Source organism: Ictalurus furcatus, chromosome 1, assembly GCF_023375685.1.
Source record: "Ictalurus furcatus strain D&B chromosome 1, Billie_1.0, whole genome shotgun sequence".
NCBI classification, from domain to species: domain Eukaryota; kingdom Metazoa; phylum Chordata; class Actinopteri; order Siluriformes; family Ictaluridae; genus Ictalurus; species Ictalurus furcatus.
Window position 1 is genome coordinate 24,099,939 of NC_071255.1, and position 27,720 is coordinate 24,127,658.

At 38.2% G+C, this 27,720-nt stretch overlaps 2 protein-coding genes across 2 annotated transcripts; one reads left to right on the forward strand and one right to left on the reverse strand.

Moving 5' to 3' along the window:
- Positions 1–2,273: 2,273 nt before the first annotated feature.
- On the forward strand, positions 2,274–17,104 carry ebag9 (estrogen receptor binding site associated antigen 9). Its single transcript, XM_053633410.1, has 7 exons — positions 2,274–2,564; positions 3,086–3,182; positions 9,630–9,708; positions 10,928–11,086; positions 11,226–11,333; positions 11,933–12,024; positions 13,308–17,104. Exons 2-7 carry the CDS (start codon positions 3,100–3,102, stop codon positions 13,423–13,425), a joined length of 639 nt encoding a protein of 212 aa, XP_053489385.1. The 5' UTR covers positions 2,274–2,564; positions 3,086–3,099; the 3' UTR covers positions 13,426–17,104.
- Positions 17,105–17,545: 441 nt separating this feature from the next.
- Positions 17,546–27,109, reverse strand: sybu (syntabulin (syntaxin-interacting)). The gene is made up of 7 exons (XM_053633343.1): positions 26,329–27,109; positions 26,004–26,181; positions 25,650–25,850; positions 21,961–22,063; positions 21,591–21,740; positions 20,633–20,788; positions 17,546–20,541 (listed from the first exon to the last, which is right to left on the reverse strand). The coding sequence occupies exons 1-7, from the start codon at positions 26,350–26,352 to the stop codon at positions 19,374–19,376; spliced, it is 1,980 nt and encodes a 659-aa protein (XP_053489318.1). The 5' UTR covers positions 26,353–27,109; the 3' UTR covers positions 17,546–19,373.
- Between the last annotated feature and the right edge of the window lie 611 nt (positions 27,110–27,720).

The window sequence follows — 27,720 nt, forward strand, 5'->3', positions numbered from 1 at the left end:
AGCTACATATACAAGGTGTCACAACAAGTTAGGTGTATCTAATAAAAAAGGCCGTAAGTGTGCAGAGTTTAAAATCCCCAGCAATACTGTTATGTTTGATGCACTCACTACAACATCACACACAAACACACTACCATTCCACTGCCGTTCAGTGTCCCTGCTGTATTGATAATGGTAGCTCTATGCAGTCTCTTTTTACTGATGGATGGAGTAGAGGGTGCATACGGTTACTCAGCAACTGTAATGCACCTGATATTAAAGGAAAAATCGGACCTAGATATTAAGCAGTATAATTAACATAATATACAATAGCAGCCAAGGAAGGTTTATAATAATAATAATAATAATAATAATAATATATTCATCCATCCATTTTCTGTACTGCTTATTCTACACAGGGTCATAAGGAGCCTATCCCAGGGGACACCCTGGATGGGGTGCCAACCCATCGCAGGGCACAATCACACACACACACACACACACACACACACACACACACACACACACACACACACACACACACACACACACTCACACACCCATTCATACACTACGGACAATTTAGAAATGCCAATCAGCCTGCCAATGCATGTCTTTGGACTAGGGAAGGAAACCGGAGTACCTGGAGGAAACAGAACATGCAAACTCTGTGCACACAGGGCAGAGACAGATATCAAACCCCCAACCCTGGAGGCGCGAGGTGAGGCGAGGAATAATAATAATAATAATAATAATAATAATAATAATAATAGTGTAATACAATTCTGAGTTGACTTATTCAAATGTAAATTTCTTTCATTAACATGTTGGCTTGTTTTCACTTTGGAAAAGGTTTTCCAACATTACCCACAATGCAAAGAGTGATGCAGCAGTACATTAGCCCTTTAGTCTATTAAGTTCTTTCAGCCCCTCATCTGTAATCTCTGCTCAAACAGTTTAGGTTCCACAGCTTCATCTTTCATGGTAATACTGCCGTGAACACTTTACTGTCTCTGTCATACCTTGTATAGTTGCATTGCATTCTCAAACTTTGAGGACAATGTTTGTTGTCTCCACTTCATCCATTCATTAAATGGTCAAGTGGGCACTATTATGGACTAAAGTCTTCAGGAAGGTAGATCTCCAGGAACAGGGCTGGTGACCACTGAGCTAGATAATTGTGTGTTTTTAACTTTCTGGCAAAGGTTTGTGCAATGACCCCATTTGCATGTGTCAGGTGTCCACAAACTTTTGGCCATGTAGTGTAACAGTGAAACCTGACCGTTATCCGTTATGTCTGAGATTGTTCATTTGTCTCCAGTGAAACAACATCATAACTGCACTAGCAATGCCCCCTTGTTATGGACATTTTATGTCAGAAAAAATATTAGGCAATAATGAAAATACAGCATCAACCAACATATCAGTAACACATTATCAATCACTCAGCATATCACAAACATTTCAGTACCAATATACGGAATGTGTTTCAGGTGGAATTTTCACACGCCATAGACCGCAATGGTGCTGACGCTACATTTACATGGATAGCAGTAATCTAATTATTGACCTTATTCTGAATAAGACAATATTCTGATTAAAGTGTTTACATGAGTTGCTTTTAGAATATTCCTTTCATGTTCCCTTTTTACATGTTATAGAACATAGATCGATTAACGGCACATGTCATTACGTTCCCACACCACACCATCCGACGTTCCCTCCAGAATTTCACGTATCGACATACAGTTCGTCTTTGTCATGGTACCGTATACAGTTTTGGGTGTTTCATGTTTAATTTTACGAAAGCTTCAAGTGCAGTTAATTATTTGTCATGCTATAAGTGCAAATAGACGACTGCTTGAAGCTATGGGCTGCGTCTGAAAACTCATACTTATATAGTAAGTAAGTACGTAGTTTCGGACGCAGCCGTGCTCTCTTGTTTACTGTCAAATGGTTGAGCACTGCCGTGTGTGATCGTGTCCTGTCGCAAAATGCAGTGAAAACTCCCACATGACATCAATATTGTGATTAAGGTGTTTACATGTCTGTAATGCAAGTCGTTAATGCGACTGAAACAGGAATACTCCTGACTTTAGTCGGATTAAGGTAATCAATAATCGCTGTTTCCATGGTAGTTTCTTAATCGGGTTAATATTGGAATATTGTTGTCCATGTAAAAGTACTGACTGATCTTCAAATCATGGTCGACGGAAGTTGAATTGACTTCTAGTTTGACATATCCGGTTACGGCAAACTGCATGAAGATCAGTGAATGTGTGAGACGTTGAGGCGGATTTGATGTGTGTGTGTGTGTGTGTGTGTGTGTGAGAGAGAGAGAGAGAGAGAGAGAGAGAGAGAGGCGGTAATAAAGCCTCACCATAATAATGTTTGTAGCGTTCAGTGCTAAACGCCCTGTTTGACAGATAGGGTCGAAAATGGTTTTTATTGTTTGTTAAATGAAAATAATTTGGATTTGAAACTGAAATTTAGTCGTTTAATCAGTTGGGAACGTTGTGGCTCGCGTTCAGCACCTTGCTAGCTAATGCTATGCCTCCACTGAGAGATCCTCGGATAAGTGCCTGGTGAGTACCGCACCGCGAGCTAAGCTCCCTGTGTGACAAGCGCCTGGATTTCTCTGGGTATAGCGAATAGCTTAACACATACAACAATTGCGAGTATGTTTTACAGAAAAGCTGTCATGTATATAGAATGATTTTTGCAGTTTAACCACGCCTATAGTGATGTTTCAGTGTAAGATTAGCACATAGCTAATATACGGCTCGGCTAAGTTGCTAACTCTGCTAGGCTGCTAATTTTCCTCGCCACAACCTGTTCTTGTATACAGGGCCACAAGCACTGACATCGCTGTTATTGATGGTTTTGTTTTTATTATTATTATTATTATTATTATTATTATTATTCATGTGATTGATTTTGTTGGACATGGAAAAATATTTGGCAATTAGCTAGCCTAAAAGATGTAGTTATGCTATGACAAGGTCGCACAGGAGAGAGCTGCAAATCGACATGATTGATTATAGACATGTTTTGTGAATGTGCTTATCTGCAACTATATTTTTTTTCTCTTCCGTACATGTTTCAGACGCTGGTATCACCATGGCCGTGACTCAGTTCCGTCTGTTTAAGATCTGCACATGCATAGCATCCATACTGTCATTCCTTAAAAGGCTCATATGCAGGTGAGTCCCAGTCCAGCTGTGCTCTTTCTAATGTTTCTAACTGGAATAAAGTTGGTTTGACGTTTAATATTCGCGGATGTACGGAAATTAAGGGACCGTCTCTAAAGTTACATACGACATTGTTAAACACGTTTCTAACTTCAATAGCATTTGAAGGGAATGACTTACAGTTATATAACCAACTGTAAAGTGTTCATCTAGGTGTCAGGTATAATGCACACCTCTTAGATTTTTGATATTTAACAAAATAAACTATTAAATCATATGTAAATATTGACATGTATTTCACTACAGAGTGGGCTCATACACAAAATATACCGTAATTTAAAGCTCAATAGCATTTGAAGGGAATGACATACAGTCACACATCCAACTGGAAAGTGCTCATCTAAATGTCAGGTATGATGCACACCTTTTAGATTTTTGATCTTTATTAAAATAAGCTATTAAATCACATGTAAATTAGATATGAATTTCACTACAGAATGGGCCCATACACAAAATATACCATCATTTAAAGCTCAATAGCATTTGAAGGGAATGATGTACAGTCACACAACCAACTCTAAAGTGTTTGACTAGGTGTCAGGTATGATGCGCACCTTTTTAGATTTTTGATATTTAACCCTACAATGCATGAACCAAAAAAACCATCATGAATGCATAAAGGGGGTCAAAATGACCCGTACTGGATTGAATGGTTTTCTTAAAAAAATAGATGTCCTATTAATGAAATAATTAAAAGAACTGATGATACACGAATGTTTTAATATTTAAAAAATTTTTTTTTTGTAATCCTCGTCCCTCCTTTCTTCTGTACCATTCTGCTTATTGTGCCCTCAACATGCGTCATTATTAGCATTATCATCTTCATTTCAACAATTGTCAGGAGTTCAAGAGGTTAAGATGATTTTTAATACTGTTATCTCTCTCTCTCTCTCTCTATATATACACACACACATATATACATACATATATATATATAAAATGTATGTGTGTGTGTATGTGTGTGTGTATATATATATATATATATATATATATATATATATATATATATATATATACACACACACATACACATCAATATCATGTATGTATGTATGTATGTATATGAGAGAGAGAGAGAGAGAGAGAGAGATGTAGATAGGGAGGTGCTGTTCCAGACAAGGTCTTGTACGTGAGCATCAAGGCCTTGAATTTGATGCGGGCAGCTATTTAGTTGTTCCACAAGGTGGCAATAGTGACCCAGGGCTGTTGATTCTCAAGGTAGTTGAAGAAAAAATAGAATAAACGGAAGAGATGGAAACAAGTGCAGGTTAGAAATTACCAGAATTTGTATAATTCTAGCCTTAAAGTGTATAAGGATTTGTATATGGGTGCTAATTGTGGCGAAAGATTGCCCAAGCATTGTTCATGTTGTGATTCTTCTTCGCTGTCGTCCTTCACAACAAAAGACCTGCTTTACTGCTCTGTACTGGCTTGAAGGACAGGAGGGGTAGTGCAAGTTGTCATAATGTGCATGTGTTAACCGCCTGTGTATGCGTACATGTACAAATAGCGTATACTTTTCAAAGGCTATGCGTACGACTGTGTGCACACACTAGCGTACGCGCAAAAAAACTAAATATACCAGAGGCTTAAGGCCGTTGTCGCACTACGCTTTAAGCATCTGTATTTTTGTTGGACACTGCTGCGAATATGGACGGGACCAGGATGATACATCATACTTCAGGGCACTGAAGTTTCCATATGTAATTACGTACTACAGCAGTTAAATGTCAGACAATATTTGAAGCAATTAAAAAATAATTTTGTTTTCATCTGTTAAATATACAATCTGTTCCTGTTTTCAACAACACCGCAAACCAGGCAGACTCTCTTTAAGTTGTTCTTATAATCTTTCAAAGCTGTGGTGTAAAGAACAGGATTTTTGAATTTCTTTTCGCGATCATCTGTCAGTCACACGTCGTCACGTGATACGAATACGCAGGTCAGAGTTTACCAAATTTGAACTTTCATCACTCAGTGTAGTCAGAAAATTCTATGAATGAGCTTGCGTTTCCGGTCTGCTGTTTTCGGGTGCGTTTGAATGGAAGTCAGTGGAGCACTAAAGCCTAGCGTGACCGCAGCCTGCCTAACAACATAAAAGGTAAAGTTTATAATAATAATGTTTACGTATATACGTGTTCTTGTATTTTGATTCTTTTGATAACGCTAATGATCATTTCCAGTTTACCGTTCTGTAACATGTAACTACCTTGGATGGGAAAGTAGGCTAGCTAGCAGCAATAAAAATAAAATATTTTGTAACGTATGCCACAAGTTTTCTAACAAATGTTTACTTTTAATATTAATGTATAATCGCACCATGAATACATTACAGACGTTTATCTAACAATACATAATCTATATTTATAGCTAACATCGGTAATATGGAAGCACAGTTGCAACAAGAGTTTGCCATTTGTCCATCCATCCATCCACCTTCTATACCGCTTATCCTTCAGGGTCGTGGGGATCCTGGAGCCTATGCCAGGGAGCATGGGGCACAAGGTGGGGTACACGCTGGACAGGGTGCCAGTCCATTGCAAGGCCCAATCACACACACATTCACACACCCATTCATACACTACGAATACTGTGGACATACCAATCAGCCTACCATGCATGGCTTTGGACTGGGGGAGTTAACCGGAGTACCCGGAGGAAACCCTCGCAGCACGGGGAGGACATGCAAACTCCACGCACACACGCAGTGTGAGGCAAACGTACTAACCACAAAGCCACCGTGTGCCCGTTTGCTGTATGCATTACAGTAAATTAATCAAGAATTTGCAGAAGAGAAAGCTAACAACTACAGTTATCCTAACTCCTCCACTAATGTAAGCTGGGCTGGACAATACAAAAATGCTTACCTTCATAATCAAACAGGTACTGTTCAATGAAGAATTTGTATCCTTTATCAAGTTTACAACGTGTCGTAAGTGAATTTGTCTGCAAGTCGCTGTAATGTAGGAGGGGCTGGGTAAACTCCATAGCGTTCCACTATGCTGGCGGAAGTAACCATACACCGCTTCGAGTCAGAACGGAAGTTTTGTGACGTCATGTGAAAAGGGTCTATTACAGTAATGGATTGCTCAGATATTAGATCAGGAGTGCATTGACCTCAACCCCACTAATGCTCTTGTGGCTGAATGGGCAAATCTCTAGAGCCATACTCAAAATCTAGTGGAAATCCTTCCCAGAAGATTGGAGGTTCTTACAGCAGTAAATGGGGACTAAATGTCGGAGCTTCAAAAAGATACAAATGTGGTGTTCAGGTGTCCACAAGCATTCGGCCATATAGTGTGTCTAAGTTCTGTAAGATTCCCAGGACCTCATGCAGACTCTTTTTAAGTTATTATAAAGGCCTCAGGGATGCATCTAGACTGCTACTGGTATTTGGTATCAGTCTGATACCATGCTCATTGTACTTGTGTTCATAAAAATTGCTACAATGTCAACATCTGAAACCAGGTGATGCTATGTGACACGAGTCCAGTGTATATCGCCATGCTAATGAACAGTCGAAGTGAAATGGCAGTGATCTGGTCGTGTTTCACGATTAATTATTACAGTCAAAAACAAAGCAGCCTGCAAACTGAGCTTTGTGAAAATATCAGGAGGAAGAACATCACCTTCCTACAACACAAATAACCTAATAAAAGCTTCTGAAACATAAGCTTAAAAATTCAAGTAAAATTCAACATGAGGAATTTATTTCTGGCAGCAACGAACATTGCAGCAAAAGCTGGCCAGGTGAGAAAAATGTCTAGAGACAAGCCTAGATACCATGCCCATGTCATATCTACTGCCTTGTCTTGTCTTATTTATTGTTTTGTCTCATTGACTGTCCTGCAAGTTATGTCCTACACCCACCACTCACCCATACTAATCCTTAAATACAAAGTACAACACATCAGCAAATATGCACGAAGTAAAACAAAGTCTTCACGGTGCCCGGGGGTGGGGGTGGGGGGTGAGGGAAAATAACAGCTCTCTCCAAGTGTATTGTATTATTGGTGATCAGGCGTTATCGGTCATTGACTACAATGGAAATGTTTTTTTTCTTACAGCTGTATAGACACACACAACTACGTTCAGAGGAACTGAACCCATTACACACACACACACAGACAGACAGACAAACAGACAGACAGGCAGACACAGACCTATCTATAAATGTGTTGCATCTGTACACATTGAACCTGTATGCAACACAGATCCGAGTCCACATATTGCCATGTTTTTGGAAAATGTCTAGAAACCGGAGAATGAGGAGGAAGCCCACACAGACACAGGAGAACATGGTTTGTGAATTTTAAAGAAGATGTGAAGTGGAAATTATAATGCATTTTTCTTTTGTAACATGAAACAGCTAAGAGACACTAAGCTTGTCACGATAATTACGTTATCGACTTTTTGTACGATATATATGGACATGACCTCAATAATTTTTGCTGACCCCGATATTGCCCATGGTGTTTACATGCATGTTCGTTTACATAAGAATGAACGTCACCATGTCATGTCCGTTGAGTAGAGATGGATGCAAATGGAAGTTTAAAAAAAAAAGAAGCTTTTTATTTCAAAGGCAGGCAGACTAATCCAAATTGTGAATCAAAATCAGTAAACGGAACACAGTCACAGGTCAGACAATCAGTGAACGGCAAAAGTAGGGATGATCCAAAATACACAAACAAGAAAACGAAACTAGATCAACACACGCTGCGCACTGAAGGCTTCTGCACGGAGCGTCTGGTACGAGGGGGATATTTCTGACACCAATATTTTATCCATTCACGCTGCTTCTGTCCTCTTGTCTCTAGAGCTGTTAAATTAAAATCCGAACTTCAAATATTATTCGTATGTAAAATATAAATGCACAAGCTGGTGAAAAAAATGACACGCAAGATATTAACAATGCACTAACGCTCAGTACGTTTACATGGATTATATAGTATATACTATATAGTAGGTGAAATACGTGCGTTTATATAGTAGGTGAGTATGAGGTATCAGACGCAGCCCACGGCTTCAAACAGTAGTCTATTTGCATGTATAGCAGGACAAATAATTAACTGCACTTGAAGCTTTCTTAAATTAAAAATGAAACACCCGAAACTGTATATGGTTCCATAACGAAGACGAACAATATGTTGATCCACGACGTAAGGATGTAATGACGTGTGCCATTAATCGATCTATGTTCTATAACATTATAGAATTTATAATAACATTATAGGTATTAGTGCATAATGATTGATAGGATAATGTCCTAATAATTCAGTCATAGTCAGTAATGTCCATGATTGAGCTGCGTGAGCTGAAGCTGAACAGTGAATGAACAGCGGTAAACTAAAGTGCTTTACTAGCGGGTTAATTAGGCTAACTCACCCAAAAACATACTATACACGTGAGATTAATCAGACATATACGTAACATAAACTTCATATTACAACTCGCTTCTGCACAAAATGACGTGAGTGCACAAGTGAACTTGAACGTAAGTAAGACGCTAGGTAGAACGGTAAGTCATGTAGTGAATACGCTCTTTCTGTAACAACGCATTAGTTATTCATCGTCTGTGTGTTAAAGCATAAAGAATTCACATTATCATATTACAGGAGTGTACTCATTGTAATGTTATTGCAGAAGATCAGGTTTTCACAAGGGCAGTTTTCACATGTTTTTGTTGATGCATGTTTAAGTTCAAATATAAAATGTGTGAATATTTGTTTTAATGTTTGCGTTCTCTCATCAATTAAGATGCCTAATATTCAGTGCCATTTTAGTCAGAGTAAAATTTACTAAAATGAATAAATATGACACGACTAAATATATGCTAATATTATCATTATATCGGTAGCATAAAATGGTCTTAAAATGACGATCATTTATTGCAGTCACTGTATTTTGATAGGAAAAGCAGTTTTGTCTTTTAAGTATTAATACTGACGATTAGGGACGTGAACAATGTAATAAAAAGGTCAGTTTTGGTTTCATATTATTTCAAGGTTTATTGTTATGTGCAGCAACTGTTCTCTAAGTATATACAGTGAAATTCCTGTGGCACACTCCTACAAAAATGACAAACTCTTAACTAGTACACAAAAAACTGTAAACACTGAATGCAGAGAAAAGAAGTGCACTTTACTTCATTCTATTTCAATGTATTTTAAACTAGTAAAAAAAAAAATACTGTAAACATTGGATTTAACATTGTATTGGATTTAAGATTTATTTACATCATAACGTACAGTAATTGCTATGAATTACATGGTGTATTCGAGGCAAAGAAATAAGGCTGACGTTCGATTAAAAGGTGCCAAACCGGAAAACCTATCCTTAAGCAATGCTTAACCCTTTCTTGACTCTTTATTAATGAAGTTCTTTTCTTGTTATCAGAACTGGGAGATCACGCAAGCGAAGTGGAGATCAGATCACTCTCCCTACAACGGTTGATTTTTCCTCTGTACCCAATCAGGTTAGTGTATGCTTTGCTTGTATATTATGCTCTGCTCAATCACTGAACTTATTAACATGAACTTTTTGTAAACCCTTGAATAAAGGTTATAATCCCTTTTTTTTTTTTTTTTAAACCTTGAACATCAGTATTTAAATATTTGTGCATCTCCAGCAGTGAAATGGATAGCAAAAAAAGCAATAAAAGTAAGATGTTTCATTTCATGGTGCTTGCCTTTAAGATTATGTAATTATGTTAAAGCTGCAGGTTGTACGATTTCGAAATTTTGCCCTCTGTGGTGTGTAAAGGTTATTGCAAGCTAGCTGTGGAAGAACGTTTTGTACAATGGGTTGTGCCGCATCACAGCTGCGAGTGCTAAGTCAATCAGTCCCTCCAGGATTTTGTGATTTTGCAATCGTCGTAATTAACGCAAAATCGATCAAACTCCGCAATATTCAGAGGAGCTTGTGATTTTACAAAATTACCACCGATTTGGGACAAGATGCTTCATGTGACGTCATCACAGCACGCATTCAGGAAAAAGCCTTCTTCGTTTCATGTGCATCAAACATGAGTAGAGCTAAAAGGCCTCATTTACCAACAAACATCACTGCAAAAGAACGTGCAAAACTATTTAGTGCAATAACAGTTTTGCCAGTTGAAATAGTTTCCAGCAAAAAAAAAGCACAAAAAAGTTGCATCTCAAATTTTGAAGAAAAAAAAAAAAAGAAGCAACATCAGGCGTTTTGGCCGCAACAGTGACAAAAAACTCTCAAAATCCTGTACGGAATGTGCAATACACCTTTCATATACACATGATCCAGATTACCTGTATATGAAATACACACATGGCATTTTAACCATACTAAAATGGACAGAAATGCACCAAAAACAACTAGTATTCATCCTCGACTATTATCATCTGTTACTGAAACAAATTCACAACTGGGTAATGATACAGGTCATATCTGATTGGCTTTGTGGTTGTATAGATGGACTACTTTTGATGATGTTTTATACATCAGAGCTGGCATAAGATGTGCTACATATACAAATGTTCCACTAATCTCCGCCCTGACGTTGTGCAGCGAATTACTCTTACAGGATTGTCAGAGCAGCTCAGGAACATCAGATTATCCCCTGTCTCAGTAATCTTCATTTCACATTGTAGCATTCATTAAGTGGATACAGCTTAGTAGGCTTATTTAACTTTATGTAACACCATGCTATTCTTATATAGCCGGAGGTTGAGGAGTGGAGTTCATGGGATGAAGAGGCTCCCACGAGTATAAAGATAGAGGGAGGTAATGGAGTTGTTCCGTCCCAGCAGAACCAGGTGGACGACGACGAGCCGGATTATTTCAAAGACATGGCTCCTACTATCAGGAAAACACAAAAAGTTGGTTCATACTTTCATGGAATGCCTTATTATTATTATTATTATTATTATTATTATTTTCTTTTTTTGTCTACAGAAATGTACGGAGAATTCACAGGTAACTTAACCCTAATTCCCTCTCATCTTCACCTCTTGTTAGATTGTCTTGAAGAAAAGGGAGCCTGTGAATTTCTCTCTCCCTGATACAGCTACGGGCTTCTCCAGCAGACTGGCGGCCACTCAGGATATGTCCTTTATCCAGCCTTCAGTGAGTACTGCGCTCCTACAGCTGTGTAGAATATTTTTCCTTCCACATGGTCCAAGACACTTGCGTGCGTACACATTTCAAATATTGCTTCCATTCAGGGGTGCTGTGATAGATGTATTCATATCTGTACATGTGCTAAAATAATAGATTTATGTTTATGTACAACATGGGATGAATAAATTAAGCCAATCTTAATTTGAAATGATTTGGTGTGAAAATAAATCATGCACTCCGTGTAATTTGCTTTAAAGTGTTTTTAAAATCAAGTACTCTGAATGGGTGCATCTTTTTAATGTACAGATACACACAATCATTAACTCCTCTGTAAATATTAAGCAAAATGAGCCAGTAATACAGACTTATTCTGATAAAAGCTAATGATCTAATGTCTAATGAACTACTAATTCAGACAAGGTATGAAAGTGTTATACTAATTTCTATTAGTTTATGTTGTGCTATACTACACCTTACAAATAGATGTCTTCTGTCCAACTCACCTACACTTGGTGAATCAGAGATGTGTGTGTGATGACTTGAGGCACGTGTACGTGACTTTCTGGTGCTTGCTTTACTGAGGAACTTGTATATGTGGCATACAGGCAGAGCTGGGAGACCTGGAAACATGGCAGGAGGACGCTAATGCCTGGGAGGACGAGTCTGATGCTTCGTGGGAGGCAGAAGAAGTGTTAAGGTATTCCTCCAGAATCATTTACATTTATTCATTTAGTAGACGCTTTTATCCAAAGCGACTTACAAATGAGAAAATACAAGCAAAGTATGAATCAGAAACTTTATGTAAGGAATGAAATGCTATAGGGCGTGCTGTTATAGTAATGTTATGCAGCCTCATGTGGTTATCTTTGTATAACTTGCACATACCAAAATGTCTTATTCCACTACAGTGATTTACCAATAATTGTGGTTTTTAATTTATTAATGAATGGTGTCATGTTTTTTTAACTACTTATGGTTACATCTAATGTTGTGGAACATCTGCGAGATAAGTTGTCACTATTATCAATTGAGTTATAGCAACTATTAACTGCGGTTCCCTAATAAGACAAAAAAAAAAAAAAACAACAACAAATAAACTGGAAAGCAAAATGTCCTCTGTCCTGAGGAAAACTAACTGACTGTTACAAAGCTCCTTTGATGGAGACTCCTTCCATAAATGTTAAATAAACATTTACTTACAGGTAACATCATATCAAATATTGTTAATTTTTTTAAATAACATGTTTAATAAATGTTATGAATAGTAAATTGTATTATTGTTATTATTATTATTATTATTATGAGGTGCTTCAAGTATACAAATCCCTGTGAATGAGCTGTTTTTAATATAAACAATAATATATTAGGAGTGCATTAATAAAAAAAAAAAAAACCTAGCATTGAATTACATCAAGCATTATTGTCACAGTCATGTTATAAAATATTAACCAACACCTTGTGACCAATCAGGTCACAATCATTAACAGACTTACTGGAAATTTGATATCTAATCTTATAGTAGTGATTACTAAAAAAATGTTTGCTTTGCTTTAGAGTGCATCACTGAATGTATACACCAGTATTCGTACACATTTAATCATCATGTGCAGTTTCCATATTCATGAAGCTGCTGCTCTGATCGAGGAAGCGTTTGGCAGAGATACTGGGTTTCACTTGACTCAGTTGGAATAGTGGAAGCAATGTACATTTAAATCATTTGTCCACTAGATGGCAATAGGTTACAGTCAGATTCAAAAGATAATGCGTGCTATTCTCTGGCTCACGGGTTTTCAAACCTGTCCCAGAGGGCCCCCAGCACTGTACATTTTGTATGTATAAGTCGCTCTGGATAAGGGGGTCTGCCAAATGCCGTAAAATATAAAAAGATCGAACAGGCTAGTACATAATTGCAGTTAAATGACCTTTAGTATTTAGGGTTTGACCTAGTCATTCATCTGTTTGTGGATATGTGGCTTTCAGACAGCAGAAGATGGCAGAGAGGGAGAAGCGTGCCATGGAACAGCAGAGGAAGAAAATGGAGAAGGAGGTGCAGAGAATGATGAAGAAGGAGCAAAAGATAGCAGTAAAGCTTTCCTAACGTTTAAAGGCCACACTGGACATTTAAAACAAAAAAGAAAACAAAAAACACACGTGTTCCTCCACCAGTATCTTTCATCGTTTTTATTCCCAGTTCAAACATGCCATTTTTTTCTCATTGTATAGAATCCAATGTACCTTTTTATTGAAATCAATTGTAGTTGGGACAATGCTAATAGTACACATACAGAAGAACCTGGAGCATTAGTGTGTCTGTATTTATATATATATATATATATATAAAAAAAAAGACAGTAAAGAGAATGAGGATTTTTTTTTGCCTCATTTAAAAAAATCTTTCTTGCATTAATTAATGCAACCCCTTATTATGCTTTCAAAACACAAATGATCAGTGATTAGTTTCATTATCTGTTTTTTCATGATTGTGGGGAACATATCTGTGATTGAGTCACAGCTGAAAGAGGCCTTACCAAATGGCATGTGTTTTTTTTTGTATTTTCTTTCTTTCTTTTTTAAACGTTCGCCTTCCACTAGAACAAGGTCACTTGAGAGTAAAATAAAAAAAAAAAAAGGAAATTGAAGAAGGTCTCAGAAATTAACAGAACATTATGTGCTTGGTTAGCAACCTGTTTTTAAAAATGGCGTGCATGTGGGATGAAGGGAAGGACTGAAGCCAGTATTTAATGTGGTGTGGGTGGTAAACCGTTGGTTGTCATGGAAACGTGGTAGTTTTTGAATGCCTGGAGTGTCATCCAAAGCACCTCATGTCTTATCCATCTTAAATTTAACAGCAATCATTGCAGGAGCATAAAGCACAAGGTACAGATTCTATTCAACACATGCCAAGTCGCATGGGTAGATTTTTTGGCAGCAGTTCTGTATGTTTAAAACCTGTACCTCAGTGCCCCCCTTCTGTTTTTGTGTACGTCTCGTACTAAATAGTTTTAGATCTTCAAACAAAATAAACATAAATCAAAGGCAACCTGAATACACACAAAACACAGATTATTTATTATTTATTTATTTGAGGTATCCAACACCTATAACCAATGTGACAAACGAATTGCCCCCTTAAACTTAAAATTTGCTTGTGCCACCTTTTAGCAGCAATAACTGCAACCAAACGCTTCCTATAACTGGAGATCAGTCTTTCACTTATTTTAGAACTAGGACACTCCTATGCTTTGGATCATTGTCTTGCTTCATAATCCAGTTGTGCTTTAGTTTCAACTTATGGACTGAAGAGCTGACATTCTTCTCTAGGATTTTCTGGTAGAGAGCAGAATTCATGTTTCCCTCAATTATTGTAAGTTTCCCAGACCCTGAAGCAGCAAAGCATCCCCACACCATGACACTTCCACCACCATGCTTGACCGTAGGTAAGATGTTCTTTTTTTGGTTTACACTAGATGTAACCGGACCCCTGTCTTCCAAACAGTTCCACTTTTGACTCATTAATCCACAGAACATTCTCCCAAAAGGTTTGAGGATCATTAAGGTCTGTTTTGGCAAAATTCAGATGAGCCTTAATGTTCTTCTGGGTTAGCAGTGGTTTTCACCTCACCACTCTTCTATGGACGCCATTTTCCCCAGTGTCATTCTGATAGTGGAGTCATAAACAATGACCTTTATTGATGCAAGTAAGGACTGTAGGTCCTTTAAAGTTGTCCTTGGCTCTTTTGTGACTTGATGGATGAGTCGTTGCTGTGCTCTTGGAGGAATTTTGGAAGGTTGGCCACTTGTGGGAAGGTTCTCTACTGTGCCGAGTTTTTCCATTTGGAGATACTGGCTCTCACTGTGGTTCTTTGGAGTCCCAGAGCTTGTGAAGTATCTTTTGTAACCCTTCCCAGACTGATGTATTTTAATCACCTTCTTCCTCATCATTTCTGGAATTTCTTTCAACTTTGGTGTGTTACTGGGTAAGACCTTTTAACCAACTTCATGCTGCTGAAAAAGTTCTATTTAAGTGTTTGTTTGATTGAACAGGGTTTGCAGTAATCAGGCCTGGTTGCATCTAGTCCAGCTGAACCCCATTACGAATGCAGTTTCATAGATTTGGGGAATTAGTAACCACGGGGGCAAATACTTTTTCACACAGGCCCAGTTGATATTGGATAACTTTTTTGCTTCAATAAATAACATCATTTAAAAACTGTATTTTGTGTTTACTCAGGTTGCCTTTGTTTTATCTTAGATTTTGTTTTAATTTCTGAAATAATTTAGTATGAGGGAGACACAAAAACAGAAGAAACTTCGATGGGGCAAATCATTTTTCACACCACTGATACTCAATGCTGTATTAAGGTGATTGGGTGGAGATCATCATCATGTGCATGCAGTAATGATTAAGGAGTTTTTGGGTGCAGGTAATATTTTAAAATGCTTATTTTATTAAAATGATGTTTCAGGGGGAAAAAAAGTTCCAAATGTCCAAGACAAGTGCTCTTTTTTAGTTTTGCCGTGAACTGGAACAAACAATAGTAACTTATCACCACCAGTTAACATCATGCAACAAATGGGCATTGCAGAACTTAAAAACTAGTGGCAGCCATTTTCAATTCAGAATCATGTAATTCAGCTTATATAAGAAAACTAAAAAGTTGTATTGTGCTATTTAGATGCAGATGGTTATACGTGGCTTAACAATGTTGTTTCAGTTAAGTGTTCAGTGACTTCAGCTTGATTCTAATTGGTGATCTTAGGCTTTCATTTCTTGCTGGCTACATTTGCTCAAAGCTCCTAGTTACAAAACTAAAGAAGCAAAATTTGGACACCAAATGTCTTGGCTGAGGTATGTTGGAAGTTTATGTAAATTAGATTTTCGCCCCAGCCATCCTTTTAAGTTGTGTCCCACTAGACATGAAAGTTCTCCAAAGATTTGCAGCACAACGATCATGATTACATTCTGGAGACAATGTTCAAAGGGCAGCTATGCAGTACATTTGGGAAATCAGGCCTATGCAACAAATGAGACATGAGCCTGTCATTTCACAAACAATGTTTCAAACAGTTTTGTGCACACATTCATTATTTTCCTGTAATAAATGTTTGGATTTATAAAAAAAAATGTGCTTACTGGAGTTTAGGAAAGCCATACTTTAGTTCCTGGCCTAAATGGTGCAATATATAAGATGTTTGCACAGATGTAGACGTTACACTGTCTATGTAAATCAGATCTGCACATGGAATTAGAAGCATGTTTAATTACACACTCAAACAGACTATATGTAAATGTCATAAATCCTCACCGTGCACTCGGCTTTAATGTCATGGCTGAACACCACATGAGAGATGCCCTGCTAAATGATTTAACACTTGTGCATTTTCAGAGCTTATTCAAGGTCGTGTTCTGACTAGTGGAATATTCCAGTCCTGAGAATGACGTCATAATCTCTCATCTGTTTCTGCAGCGCCCCTAGCCCACTGAAGCTCCTACAGCATGACCCACTTTGATATTAAAACAGTTCTTTTCATTCAGGAAGAAAGGATGGCAAGTGTGTCGGTTCATAAAATGTTTTTTGAACCTCATTTGAATGGAGGGAAAGAGTGTTTTTGCAATGGTCACATGTTGAAAAGCAGCCTGTTTAATAAATGCTGCTGCTAAAGTGAATGTAGGCTATGAATAAATACCAGGTATAAATGTACTTCTCATGGTCATATTTAATGATTTGTTATTTACGTGTTGAACTAAATCCAAAATAAATCAAAATGTAGCAGTCGCTTTTAAACAATCAGTGCATTGGTGCAACTCGGTGTCTGAATGGAATCTTTCACTGCATTTCCACTTTTACTGGTAACCAAATGTAAAAATATTATAACCTATAATTTAAATAATTTAAACTTTATAACCTAAAGGGTTTTCCAGGCCACTATACAAATGTGTTTAAAAAAGAAATACTCATAATGGGTAGCATTCCCTCTTTGTTCATATCACAACTCTTCAGAGTACCAAGTTCAGTTAAAAAATAAGAAAAATACATTTATCATCTGAGGGGCTGCATATAATCCTTAACAGCATGAAGAGTGTTCTAAAGACATCCTCCATTTTGAAAAGACACTATGGTCTTGATAAAATAGTCCTGTACCTGCAATCAGTCTAGCATGTTTAGTTAGAACTGACTGAATACAAGTTAATAAAAATATTTCTAAAACTTCTGCGGATGATACCATAAATATATTTATGGTTTCATCAAGTAGAGGTATCAAAGTATGTTTTCATCAGAAAACCCAGTTTTGGAGAAAACATGATTTTTGGGGGGTGGCACAGGTGCATTTTTGGCTATTTGCGAGATTTAATTCACAGCAACGTCCAATGGGTTTTCCCAGACCCACTCACTCAGTCATTTTCAGTAAATGCTTTATCCTTGTCAAGGTCAAAGTGAATCCGGAGTCTATATCCTAGGAACAATGGACATGTGGCAGGAATACACCCTGGATGGGATGACAGGCTATCAAGAGGCCCAATGCCCATGCACGAAGGGACAATTGTAGCCAATCTACCTACTGGCATGTTTTTGGGAGGTGGGAGGAACCGGAGAACTGACAAGGACACTGGGAGAATATATACAGGAACTCTAGAGGGAGAGTAACCCGAGCTCAGGATCAAACCAGGGACTCGAGCTGTGAGGCAGAAACACTACAGCACCCCCATGCTATCAGTTTTCCCAAACCGCCACAGGTAGTGCCTGATTCATGATCAAAGCATGATTTGTTCCCAAATTTTACATGTACATAGATTTTGGGATATGGTGTGTTTTGATCAAGTGTGGCTATCTGCATCTTCAGTTTTATGAACTGAGCAGATAAAAAAAAGCTGAATTCTTAATTCAGTCTTTACTGTTTTTGCCTTCTGCCTTTGGCTAAAGGCACAAAACTGGAGTTCTGCTAGTTCAGTATCACCATTGTCAGATTGTCACCATTTTTGCACAATTTAAACCTGACTGTATGGGTAAATGCTTGACCTCACTCTACAGCTCTCTCTCTCTCAGTTTGACTGGACTGACTGTAGATGAGTCAGAGCTGCAGTCCTTATTTTTCCAGCTTACTTTTTAGTGCGCAGTTTAAAAAAAAAAAAAAAAAGTCCAGGTTACACAACAGTTGTGCCCCATCTGACCGCCTACATCATCCCACGTGTAAGAGTGTCCAAATAAATGACTGGGCCAATAGACTTCTAAGATTTCTGAAAAGATACACTTCACTCATTCGTCATTATGAAAAATGTTTGCTTCGTCTCTGTACATGTATGAGAGTTAACAGGAGCAGGATTAAAACAGGTGGGCACTATTATGGTTGGCTAAAGTCTTTAGGAATGTAGATCTTATCACTTAATTTTATGTAGAAATACATTTTGTATTACCTTATCACTTGTATTTCTCTTAACCCTTTTCCACTCCAGATCAAAAAACCATTATCCAGGGGGGGTTGGGGGAGAAATCGGTACAAACATGAATGGGGTAATCATGCTTTAATGATAAATATTTAACATGTCTAATACAAATAAATACTGCACATTGCTCAGGCAAAAAAAAAAAAAAAAAAGGTCATACGTACTGTAGCATTGACTGTTGAGGGTGTCAGCAAGGTCACAAAGACATATGTAAAATGCTCCACTGCTGGAGATGAATTCACAAAAACAAATACTGAACAAGATTTGGCTGTAAGGCTACTCCTTTGGAAACAAGAACATTATTGCCAACAGTCAATGCCCTTTCTACACAAGAAATGGACTAGCTGGCAAAGGACAGCACAATAATATGATCACCTACCAAGATGATCACATCAGGGCAATGAACAATACAACTTGTGAGAAATAAACAAGACAAAGAAATTCATTCGAGTTAATTTTTTGTACAATTCTTGCAACTATACACAGTGCAAAGTGGCAAAATAAAAAAATAAATAAATAAAAAAAAAAGGTACTGATTACACACAAAACAAACTTAAATATATTAAGTGCTCTAGTTAGCTGTGCCTAAAGGTGAAAGACCATCACACATGTGGCCCATAGGTGACAAGGCGAAGAGAGTGCAATCCCATAATGCAACAACCACGGATTAAAGCTGCAATGTTGTACACTGGTGCCCCATCAACTGCATTGTACTGAGAGTACAGCCAGGCCGCTGTAGGAAGAACAGGCGCCGCCACAGCAACCAGATCAACCAAGAAGCTGTTGCTCCAGTGGCTTTTCCCCACCACAGCTGTATTAGCACCGCTGCAAGTATCCTTCATGCCGAAGTCCAGCTCTTCCATGAATCCTGGAGCTACTTCAGGTTCTGAACTCTGGGTTGACCCACCAGGGTCCTGTGGAATTAGCACTGTAGAATGTGCAGGATTATGAAGGGATGGACCACATTCCCTAATCAGGTTGGGATTATGAACTTGAGACAATTTGTTTTTAGCTGGTTCCTCTGTTTGGGGTAGGTTGGATTCTTGTGCTTTGGGTAACTGTTGGAGAACATTTGAAGACAGCCCAGTGGCTTGTAGCTTCAGTAGATGTAAAAGCAGGGCTTGGAGATCAGGGTTATAGAAGGTCTCATCTGTTTGGACTGCCTTTTCAGTAGAAGTATGTTGCTCATCAGCAGTGGTTTGAGTGTGGATTTGATCTTCTGAGCTCTTCACAGGGTCTTCAACAGAACTCCGCATCAGAGTGGACAGTCCTGCCTCGCTCATGAGCTTGGCACTACCATCTTGGCTGTGGTCCACAGCTGTAGACATGAGAACCTGCTCAAGCACCTCCATCTGGTTGGGAGTCTCCTCATTAACAAGCAGCCCACTATCTGCCATATCTTCCTTTGCCTGATCCTCAACCTGCAGGTCTACTTTCTGCTTCCCTTCAGAGAGCTTTTCTGGGGAGTCACATATGAAGTCCAGCGTGGGCTCGTCATGCATGGTGGAACCACTTTGCGCCAGTTCCATGCTATGCAGCAAGGATTCCAGCTTCCTGTTCTGGATGTTGATATCAATAAAGTACTTCTGAATGCCTTTATCCTTCTCCATCAGACTGTTCTTCATTGTCTCAACTACTTGCCGTAGCTGTTTTATCTCCTTGCGTGCCTCCTTGAGAGCCAGCTGTGCCTCCACACGGTGACACTCTTCCTCGATCCAGTCCTCACGCATCCGGCCCAGCTGGGACTTCAAGTCCTGAATTTCAGTTTCCCTGATGGATGGGAAATAATCACCTTTATGCTGCTTTTATGATTAGTACTTAGCTGATGACACTATGCAAATGATACGTCACTGGGGCTTACCGATCAGAAACGGTTTGCTCAGAATCCCTGAGCTTGGTCCTCAGGTGCCGGATCGTCACCTCTTTTTGTTGTAGAGGGGTCAGGTATTGCTCAGGATTGGGAGGTCGGATGCCATGATTGTCACCACATGAATGGTAACTCCCTCTAGTGGTTCTCCTATAATAAATTCAACTTAATTCATATTGTTGTAATATGAATACTGCAGATGTACACAAGTGAGCAATAATAATTAAAGTACAATGGCACAGCAAATAAGCTGTTTGAAATAATTAAATTGATACACTTGTAATGGAATTAATGGATGTTACAGTACCTATGGAAAAAAAATAAAGCCCAAACCTTTAGCCTTTGTGGCACTATACCCCTGTTATCGAAGTGAGGTACTAGAATAACTAAAATTACTGTAGTAAGGAATGAATCAGTAGAGCACAGCCTTAAGCAGCAGTGCTGAGACTGGAGCACAAGCTCTCAGTTATGCTTTGAAATAACGTCTGTAGCTCTGTTATAAATAATACACTAGAGGGAATGAACAGAAGACACTGCAGTGCTCCTCTCAGACATTAGTAGTCAACAGAAATGCATATAAGGCCATTAATATAAATACAGTACATTAATGTTCTTACATTTGCTATCTATTGTTAAGACTGCAACTGCAGTACAATGGCACAATCTAAAAAAAATACTAACATTAAACAATAATAAAAATGAACAGAAACATGAGATCTAGAAAAGCTTTTGAAGAACTCACTGTACATTAACTATTCAGGCTGTTATAAGGCTTTGAATAAACCTCTGAAGCCTGTAACCATGTAGGAAACATGATTAACAATTTAGTGAAGTTTAGCAGAACCCAAACATGACTGATGGTATGGACTCATTTACATAGAGGGTGAGAAGTATTACATAAAAATGTAATCATTCCTTTTCTCCCTATAATTGGAGGTCCATCAATACCTACTTGACTGTGGGGCTTGAATTGTTGCTGATACTTGAAGAAAGGTTTTTTTTGGGGGGTGTCCTGTAGGGGGCATACAGTTCTGCATCGCGGGGAGCAGTAGGGCTTCCTGGAGGCTTAAACACAGGCTGGCTTTTGATGCGCGGCAAACGACTAGAGAACAGAAAACACAAGACAACAGCTCTGATTACTGGCCATTACACTACTGCTGTAAGAGGGGACTTGAGAAGTGTAGAAACATTCAACATCATGGTAGAGCATCTTAAATCAGCCAAGTAAATGGGCAATAAAGTGAGCTTCTCCATTAATGTTTATGTAAATGAAAAAGGAAGAGTGTGTGTTGATACCAAAATCTTGAGGTACTATACTTCACCTGTGTGAAAGGCAGTTCTTTTCCCCTCTGGAGTTGTTGGCCATAGTTCCACGGCCCTTGATGCTTCCAGTGCTGCTGGAGGAGCTGAAGTCAGCCTCACTGCCTGCAAAACATGAATGTTCTCCATGTTTCAGTAAACCATACAAAACACCATATATATATCTGCTTCCATACTGCCAGACCAGAGACCCAAAAATCCTGGAAAAAGCAAGGTGTATACACTGGAAAAATGTCATTCAATTTTCAAGGCCAGCCAAATGTATTTTCCTAAACATAATGCCATTTTAATCTACATAATGTCTAGCATCCACAGTAGATAAGACCAGACTGAAGAAAATAGGGTTTGATCTTCAGCAGCTACACCATTAATCACTCAGATCACAGCATTTTAACATGTGAAAGGGTATAATTGTGTGCTGCCTGCAGCATCATCCCCCTGACAAAACTCCAGATAAAAGTAGCCATAATCAGACACAAAGTACACTAGACAAAAACACCAGTAAGATTATGACATATGGTAACATGCAACATAAAGATAAAAAGCTTGTATGAGTGAGCTGATTCACAACACATAATCCTAATCTCACCACACACATACAAGTGCATAGACATGTACCTGAGAAACACCTCTTTCCTTTTGATAAAACCATCACAGTGTGCACTTTGAACTTGTGAGGGAACAAAACAAACTACTAAACCTAGCAGTCTTTCAGTGTCTCAGTGATTGTGATTTTGTTAGTCACATCATTGAGCCAATGGGGGAGGTTAACTACTTCTAATTACACTGATTGGCCAGCTGCGACCCAAGTGACCCACCAATCAGCAATCACTCTGTGTATGCACAATCAAGTAAACAACACCTGTCTCACCATGGTTTGGAATAGCTGCAAATAAAATAAAGCTTTCAGTCTTTTCAAGACGGGTTCTAAATAACAATAGTAACATGATGGGTAAAAAGCTAATAGGGGACAGCAAGATTAGATATAAGACCAAACAATTAATAAGACCAGATTAATATTATGTATTTAATTTAATAACGATGTATTATTAATAAACACAGAAAATAGATTAGAAATAAAATCATCAACAGGTTTTCTAAAATAATTTTTTATGGTGGGAGACATGGTGGTACAGTGGGTATCATTCCTTGTCTGTGCGAGATGAAATTTTGCATGCTCCCTCCGTGTTTATTTGGGTTTCCTCTGGTTTCTTCCCACCTTCCAAAAACAGGCAAGTTGGTGGATTGGCTACTGTAAATTGCCACTACTTATGAGTGAGCATGTGAATGTGTGTGCATGAAGCCCTATGATTGACTGGTGTCCATCCAGGGTGTCCCCCTGCTTCATGCCCAGTGCTCCCCAGGATAGGCTCTGGATCCACCAAGACTCTAATCAGGATAAGTTGCTGAAAATGAATGAATGATCTTTTAAAGTGTTAAAATATTCAAGGTGAGTTCCTAATCTCCAGGCATTCCAGAAAAGTGTCAGTACAAGACAAAAAAGGTTTTAATATGCTGCAGTACTGCTGAAGGTATATACTGTGCAGAACAAAGAGAAGAAAATGGCTTGAATGAGCTCACATAGATAATCAGGTGATATAACTTGTAAGTAATTTAGTATTTCATAATTGGAGACCAACAGAAGACCCGTGGAGGCTTGGGAGTACACAATGAGCTGATTATGAAGAACAAGACACTTCTCTACATGTTGAAGTTTGTTTCAGGATTGTGCATTGTAGTAGTTGGTTCTGGAAAAGACACATTAGCTTTTGACCATCTGGTAGTAACATAAGTGGTTTAATTCTGGAAGAACTAAAAAAGATTTTTTAAAAGAGAGGCTTTTTAAAGTGACTTCAAAGCATTTTTAAACATGTGCTTCAAAGCAGAGTTGACTATCAAACATTACTCACCCTGTATTACACACCAAAAAAGAATATGCCTTTGAGATTTATGAATATGTGAAGCGGTACCAATAGATGACCTCTGACTTGGCTATGTTCCTTATTTTATGATCTGTCAGTTAGACAAATTGCTATAATAAAAAATAAAAACAACAACAACAACAACAACAAACAAACAGGTAATGTATGTAGTAGATGAAAATCATGTTACTTGAACTAGAAAAGTTTCTGCACTCATTTTCCAAAAAAAATGATGGAGACATTTTTGAAAAGCTTACATTACATCATAGTGCAGCTGCTTCACAATAACTGCCTGTTCAATGATAATAATAATAATTCTAAGGTCATTATTATATTGTTTGACTGAGTCAGTAAAAGCTCAGACCAAGGTTTGGATAGGAATGAAACATTAATATTTTAACATATTACAAAATAGAACATTTGATAGAAGAGCATGAAATAATGCAGTCAGAATGCAGTACAAAAAAAAAGTAATGGAGTCCTTAACAAAATGGGTCATTCGTATATTCAATCCATTGCTAGCCATAACTGCATAAATCATGCCTATAGGGATCATTCAGTCTGAATCTGCTCTAAGATTAATGAACTTTTAAGGTCTTAAAAATATTGTCTGGTCTTTTTCTACTCTTCAACTGCCCAGTTTCAGTGACTATGTTTACATGCACATCAAATTACATTTAAGATCTATATTCAGGCTGCAGCCATATTCTGAATGCGATGTTTATATTCTTGTACACATAGTTGTTGTAAATATACCAGAGTTGCCATTCCTAAATACCTAGCCTACAGCTAAGCATCTGTTAGCACACACAATTCCTTGTGGAGTGGATCTGCGCATACCGTATATCTCCTTTCTGTGGATTTTCTGAATAAGGTGTTTACATGCAATGAATTTCCGATTAAAACAGGCATATTCCAGGGGTGGGAATCAGAATATTGTTTTAAGCTGAATCAGGCAATCAGAACGCAGCGTTTACATGACTCAGTACTAATCAGAATACTGCCAACTTCTGAGTAATATCAGAATATTGATGTCCATGTAAACGTAGCCAGTGAACCTGTGCCCACTGTTCCCTCTGATTCTTAATTTTTGCCTGTTCTTGGCTGGAACCCAAGTGTTGTAGCCCATCCACTTTAAGGTTCGGCGTCTTGTATTTTCAGAGATGCTTTTCTACTCACCATGGATACAAAGAGTGCTTATTTGAGTTACCATAGACTTTCTGTTAACCTGAAACTGTCTAGCCATTCTCCTCTGCCCTTTCTTATCAACAAGGCATTTCCACCTGCAGAACTGTCGCTCACTTGATGCTCTTGTTTTTTTTGCACCATTCTGTGTTAATATACTTCAGAAATATTTAAGCCTCTACCAATCTATCACCAACAACCATGCCATGCTCAAAGTTTCTGAGATGACATTTCTGCCTGTTTTGATGTTTGATGTGAATATCAGCAGAAGCCCTTGACCTGAATCTGCATGATTTTTTGCATCGATCTGTTGCCATATAATTGGCTGAAGGTACAGGTGCCCTCTATTAAAGTGGCAGGTGAGTGTATAAAAGTGGGAGTCCAACTTTTAACATGGTTATTTAAGCATCCGTTTAACAATAAGTAGTTGTATGCAGGTTTCCATTAAGAGCATGCTTTCTTTGTCTACAAACCACACTGCTCAGCAAAATTTTCACACTTACCCAAGTCTGCTGTGTTTTTAAAAATATATATAAAACAGCTCTAAGATGACATCTGCTAAATCTCAGCAAATATTCACTCACCTCTGTGCAGAATAGAGGGTTGTTGATGCTCCCTGTTGTGCTTCTGTATAATGCCATTACACTCAGCCACTACACTGACTCTGACCCTCTTGACCGTGGCTTTGCTCTTCACTGGTATGGGTGAACTCACAGAGCTGTTGTCTGAGACAGATCTGATTTTCATTGGAGACAGACACTGACTGCTTGGACATCCAGTGTCATCTGAAACCAGGGGAGCACACTTCAACACTGCAAGCAAAAGTTAATGCATAATGCTTTTCCTAATCCAAGTATTTAGTGTTTAGACCTCAGGACTCAGGAAGAGTAATGCTCTTAAATGCAACAGTGTCTGTCTTCATGATATATCCAGCATACCTGATGAGAAGCTGGTAGGACTGATGGTTCTGTTCTGTTTTCTGCTGATGTCACAGTCTTTGCTTTCATCCTCAGACAACGGAAACTCAGAAATCTGTGAATCCTTAGGACGAAAAGGTTGATGCATGAGACGGGGGATGCGGCTACGAGTGCTGTCCTTTCCAAACGACTTCTTCACCTTGAGGAAATGTTCAGTTCATTAGTGGAACAGGGAACAATCTACTGACTTTGATGACCATGATCAAATACTTAAATCTAAATCTAATTTTGAAATTGACTAGATAGAAAGGTTATGTTTATCGTTGTGGGTATGAAAACAAAATACCTTGTATTCCTGGAATGGCCCCATCCTGCTTGAGTCAAAACACACTTCAGGTCTAGTCCTGTGAGGGGGGAAAAGAGATTATTTCACTTTTTTTTTTTTAAATATATGTATATCTCTCTGTGTTCTTTTGCTTCTTTGTCGAAATAAAGTTTAAAATTATTGTTTGTATCTTTTAATATCTACTCCAGAATATTGCTTTTACTCAGAACCACAAGGATCTGCACACTGTACATTGCTATGTTTGGTAGACTTTATAATTAATTATTAATACTTTTTTGTCCATGTGTCTTGGGAAAAAAAAAAGTTAATTATAATGTATTAGAACATCTAATGTTTTCTTATGCAAATTAAAATTGTGATTAACCGTTTTGAGCAGGATTTGTCTGCATGACTTTTATTCTGAAACCGACCTGGAGGTTTCTCTTCGATGATTTTCAGGAAGTAGATGCAAATGTTAATATCAAGATTCTTTCATAAATCACACAATTTTAGTGAGAACTCTCACTAAGAGATATTTCCCGCCTGACGTTGATGTTGGAATGCTTATCGTTTTGAGGGGAAAGAAAGCTAATTCATATTAAACGAGCTACCCTTTTCTGTGGTCATGACATGATGCCTGTTTGATAGAACTGGGCTTGAAATTCAATTGTCTACAGTAACACCACAACACTAAAATATACTACAACAGAAATAAGACCATAGAAATAAGAGCACAGTAAACAGTTAATTGCCCTAGCAGCACTAGCAAGAACACTCCACTAGGTAACCTGGGTAATGTGAGCTAACCTAACAGGATTTCTATGAGGGTTTTGGAAAGGAATGTGTCCATAAAAAATTATTATAATTTATAACACTTATAAATTATAAACAATTTTAAGCCAGAACTGCTGACTATGATTCACTTCTGGTATTATTTAGCTAGTTATACATCAACTTATAACAACATTTTGCCAATTGTGTCAATCCAATATAACCAACTAAACTCAAATGTCAAAAGCTCAAGTCTGATGTTAGACTGTTACTTTGAAATTCACAGAGACTGACAGACTAAACAGTAAGGTGGTAGTGCTAAAATACATTATTGCTAACAGTTAAAAAAAAAATTGCACGTTCGCATCACACCTCCAGGGTTGGGGGTTAGATTCTCGCCACGGCCCAATGTGTGCAGAGTTTGCATGTTCTCCCCGTGCTGCGGGGGTTTCCTCCGGGAACTCCGGTTTCCTCCCCCAGTCCAAAGACCTGCATGGTAGGCTGATTAGCATGTCCAAAGCGTCCATAGTATATGAATGGGTGTGTGAAGGTGTACGTGAGTATGCCCTGCGATGGACTGGCGCCTTGCCCAGGTTGTACTTGTGCCCAATGCTCCCTGGGATAGGCTCGAGGTTTCAAGCG

Coding starts and splice junctions, on each gene's coding strand:
- ebag9 (XM_053633410.1), top strand. CDS start 3,100: ATGGCCGTGACTCAGTTCCGTCTGTTTAAGATCTGCACATGCATAGCA. Junction 3,183..9,629: donor CTTAAAAGGCTCATATGCAG/GTGAGTCCCAGT, acceptor TCTTGTTATCAG/AACTGGGAGATCACGCAAGC. Junction 9,709..10,927: donor TTTCCTCTGTACCCAATCAG/GTTAGTGTATGC, acceptor ATTCTTATATAG/CCGGAGGTTGAGGAGTGGAG.
- sybu (XM_053633343.1), bottom strand. CDS start 26,352: ATGGGGCCATTCCAGGAATACAAG. Junction 20,789..21,590: donor AATTCAAGCCCCACAGTCAA/GTAGGTATTGAT, acceptor AATTTATTATAG/GAGAACCACTAGAGGGAGTT. Junction 20,542..20,632: donor GAGCAAACCGTTTCTGATCG/GTAAGCCCCAGT, acceptor CCCATCCATCAG/GGAAACTGAAATTCAGGACT.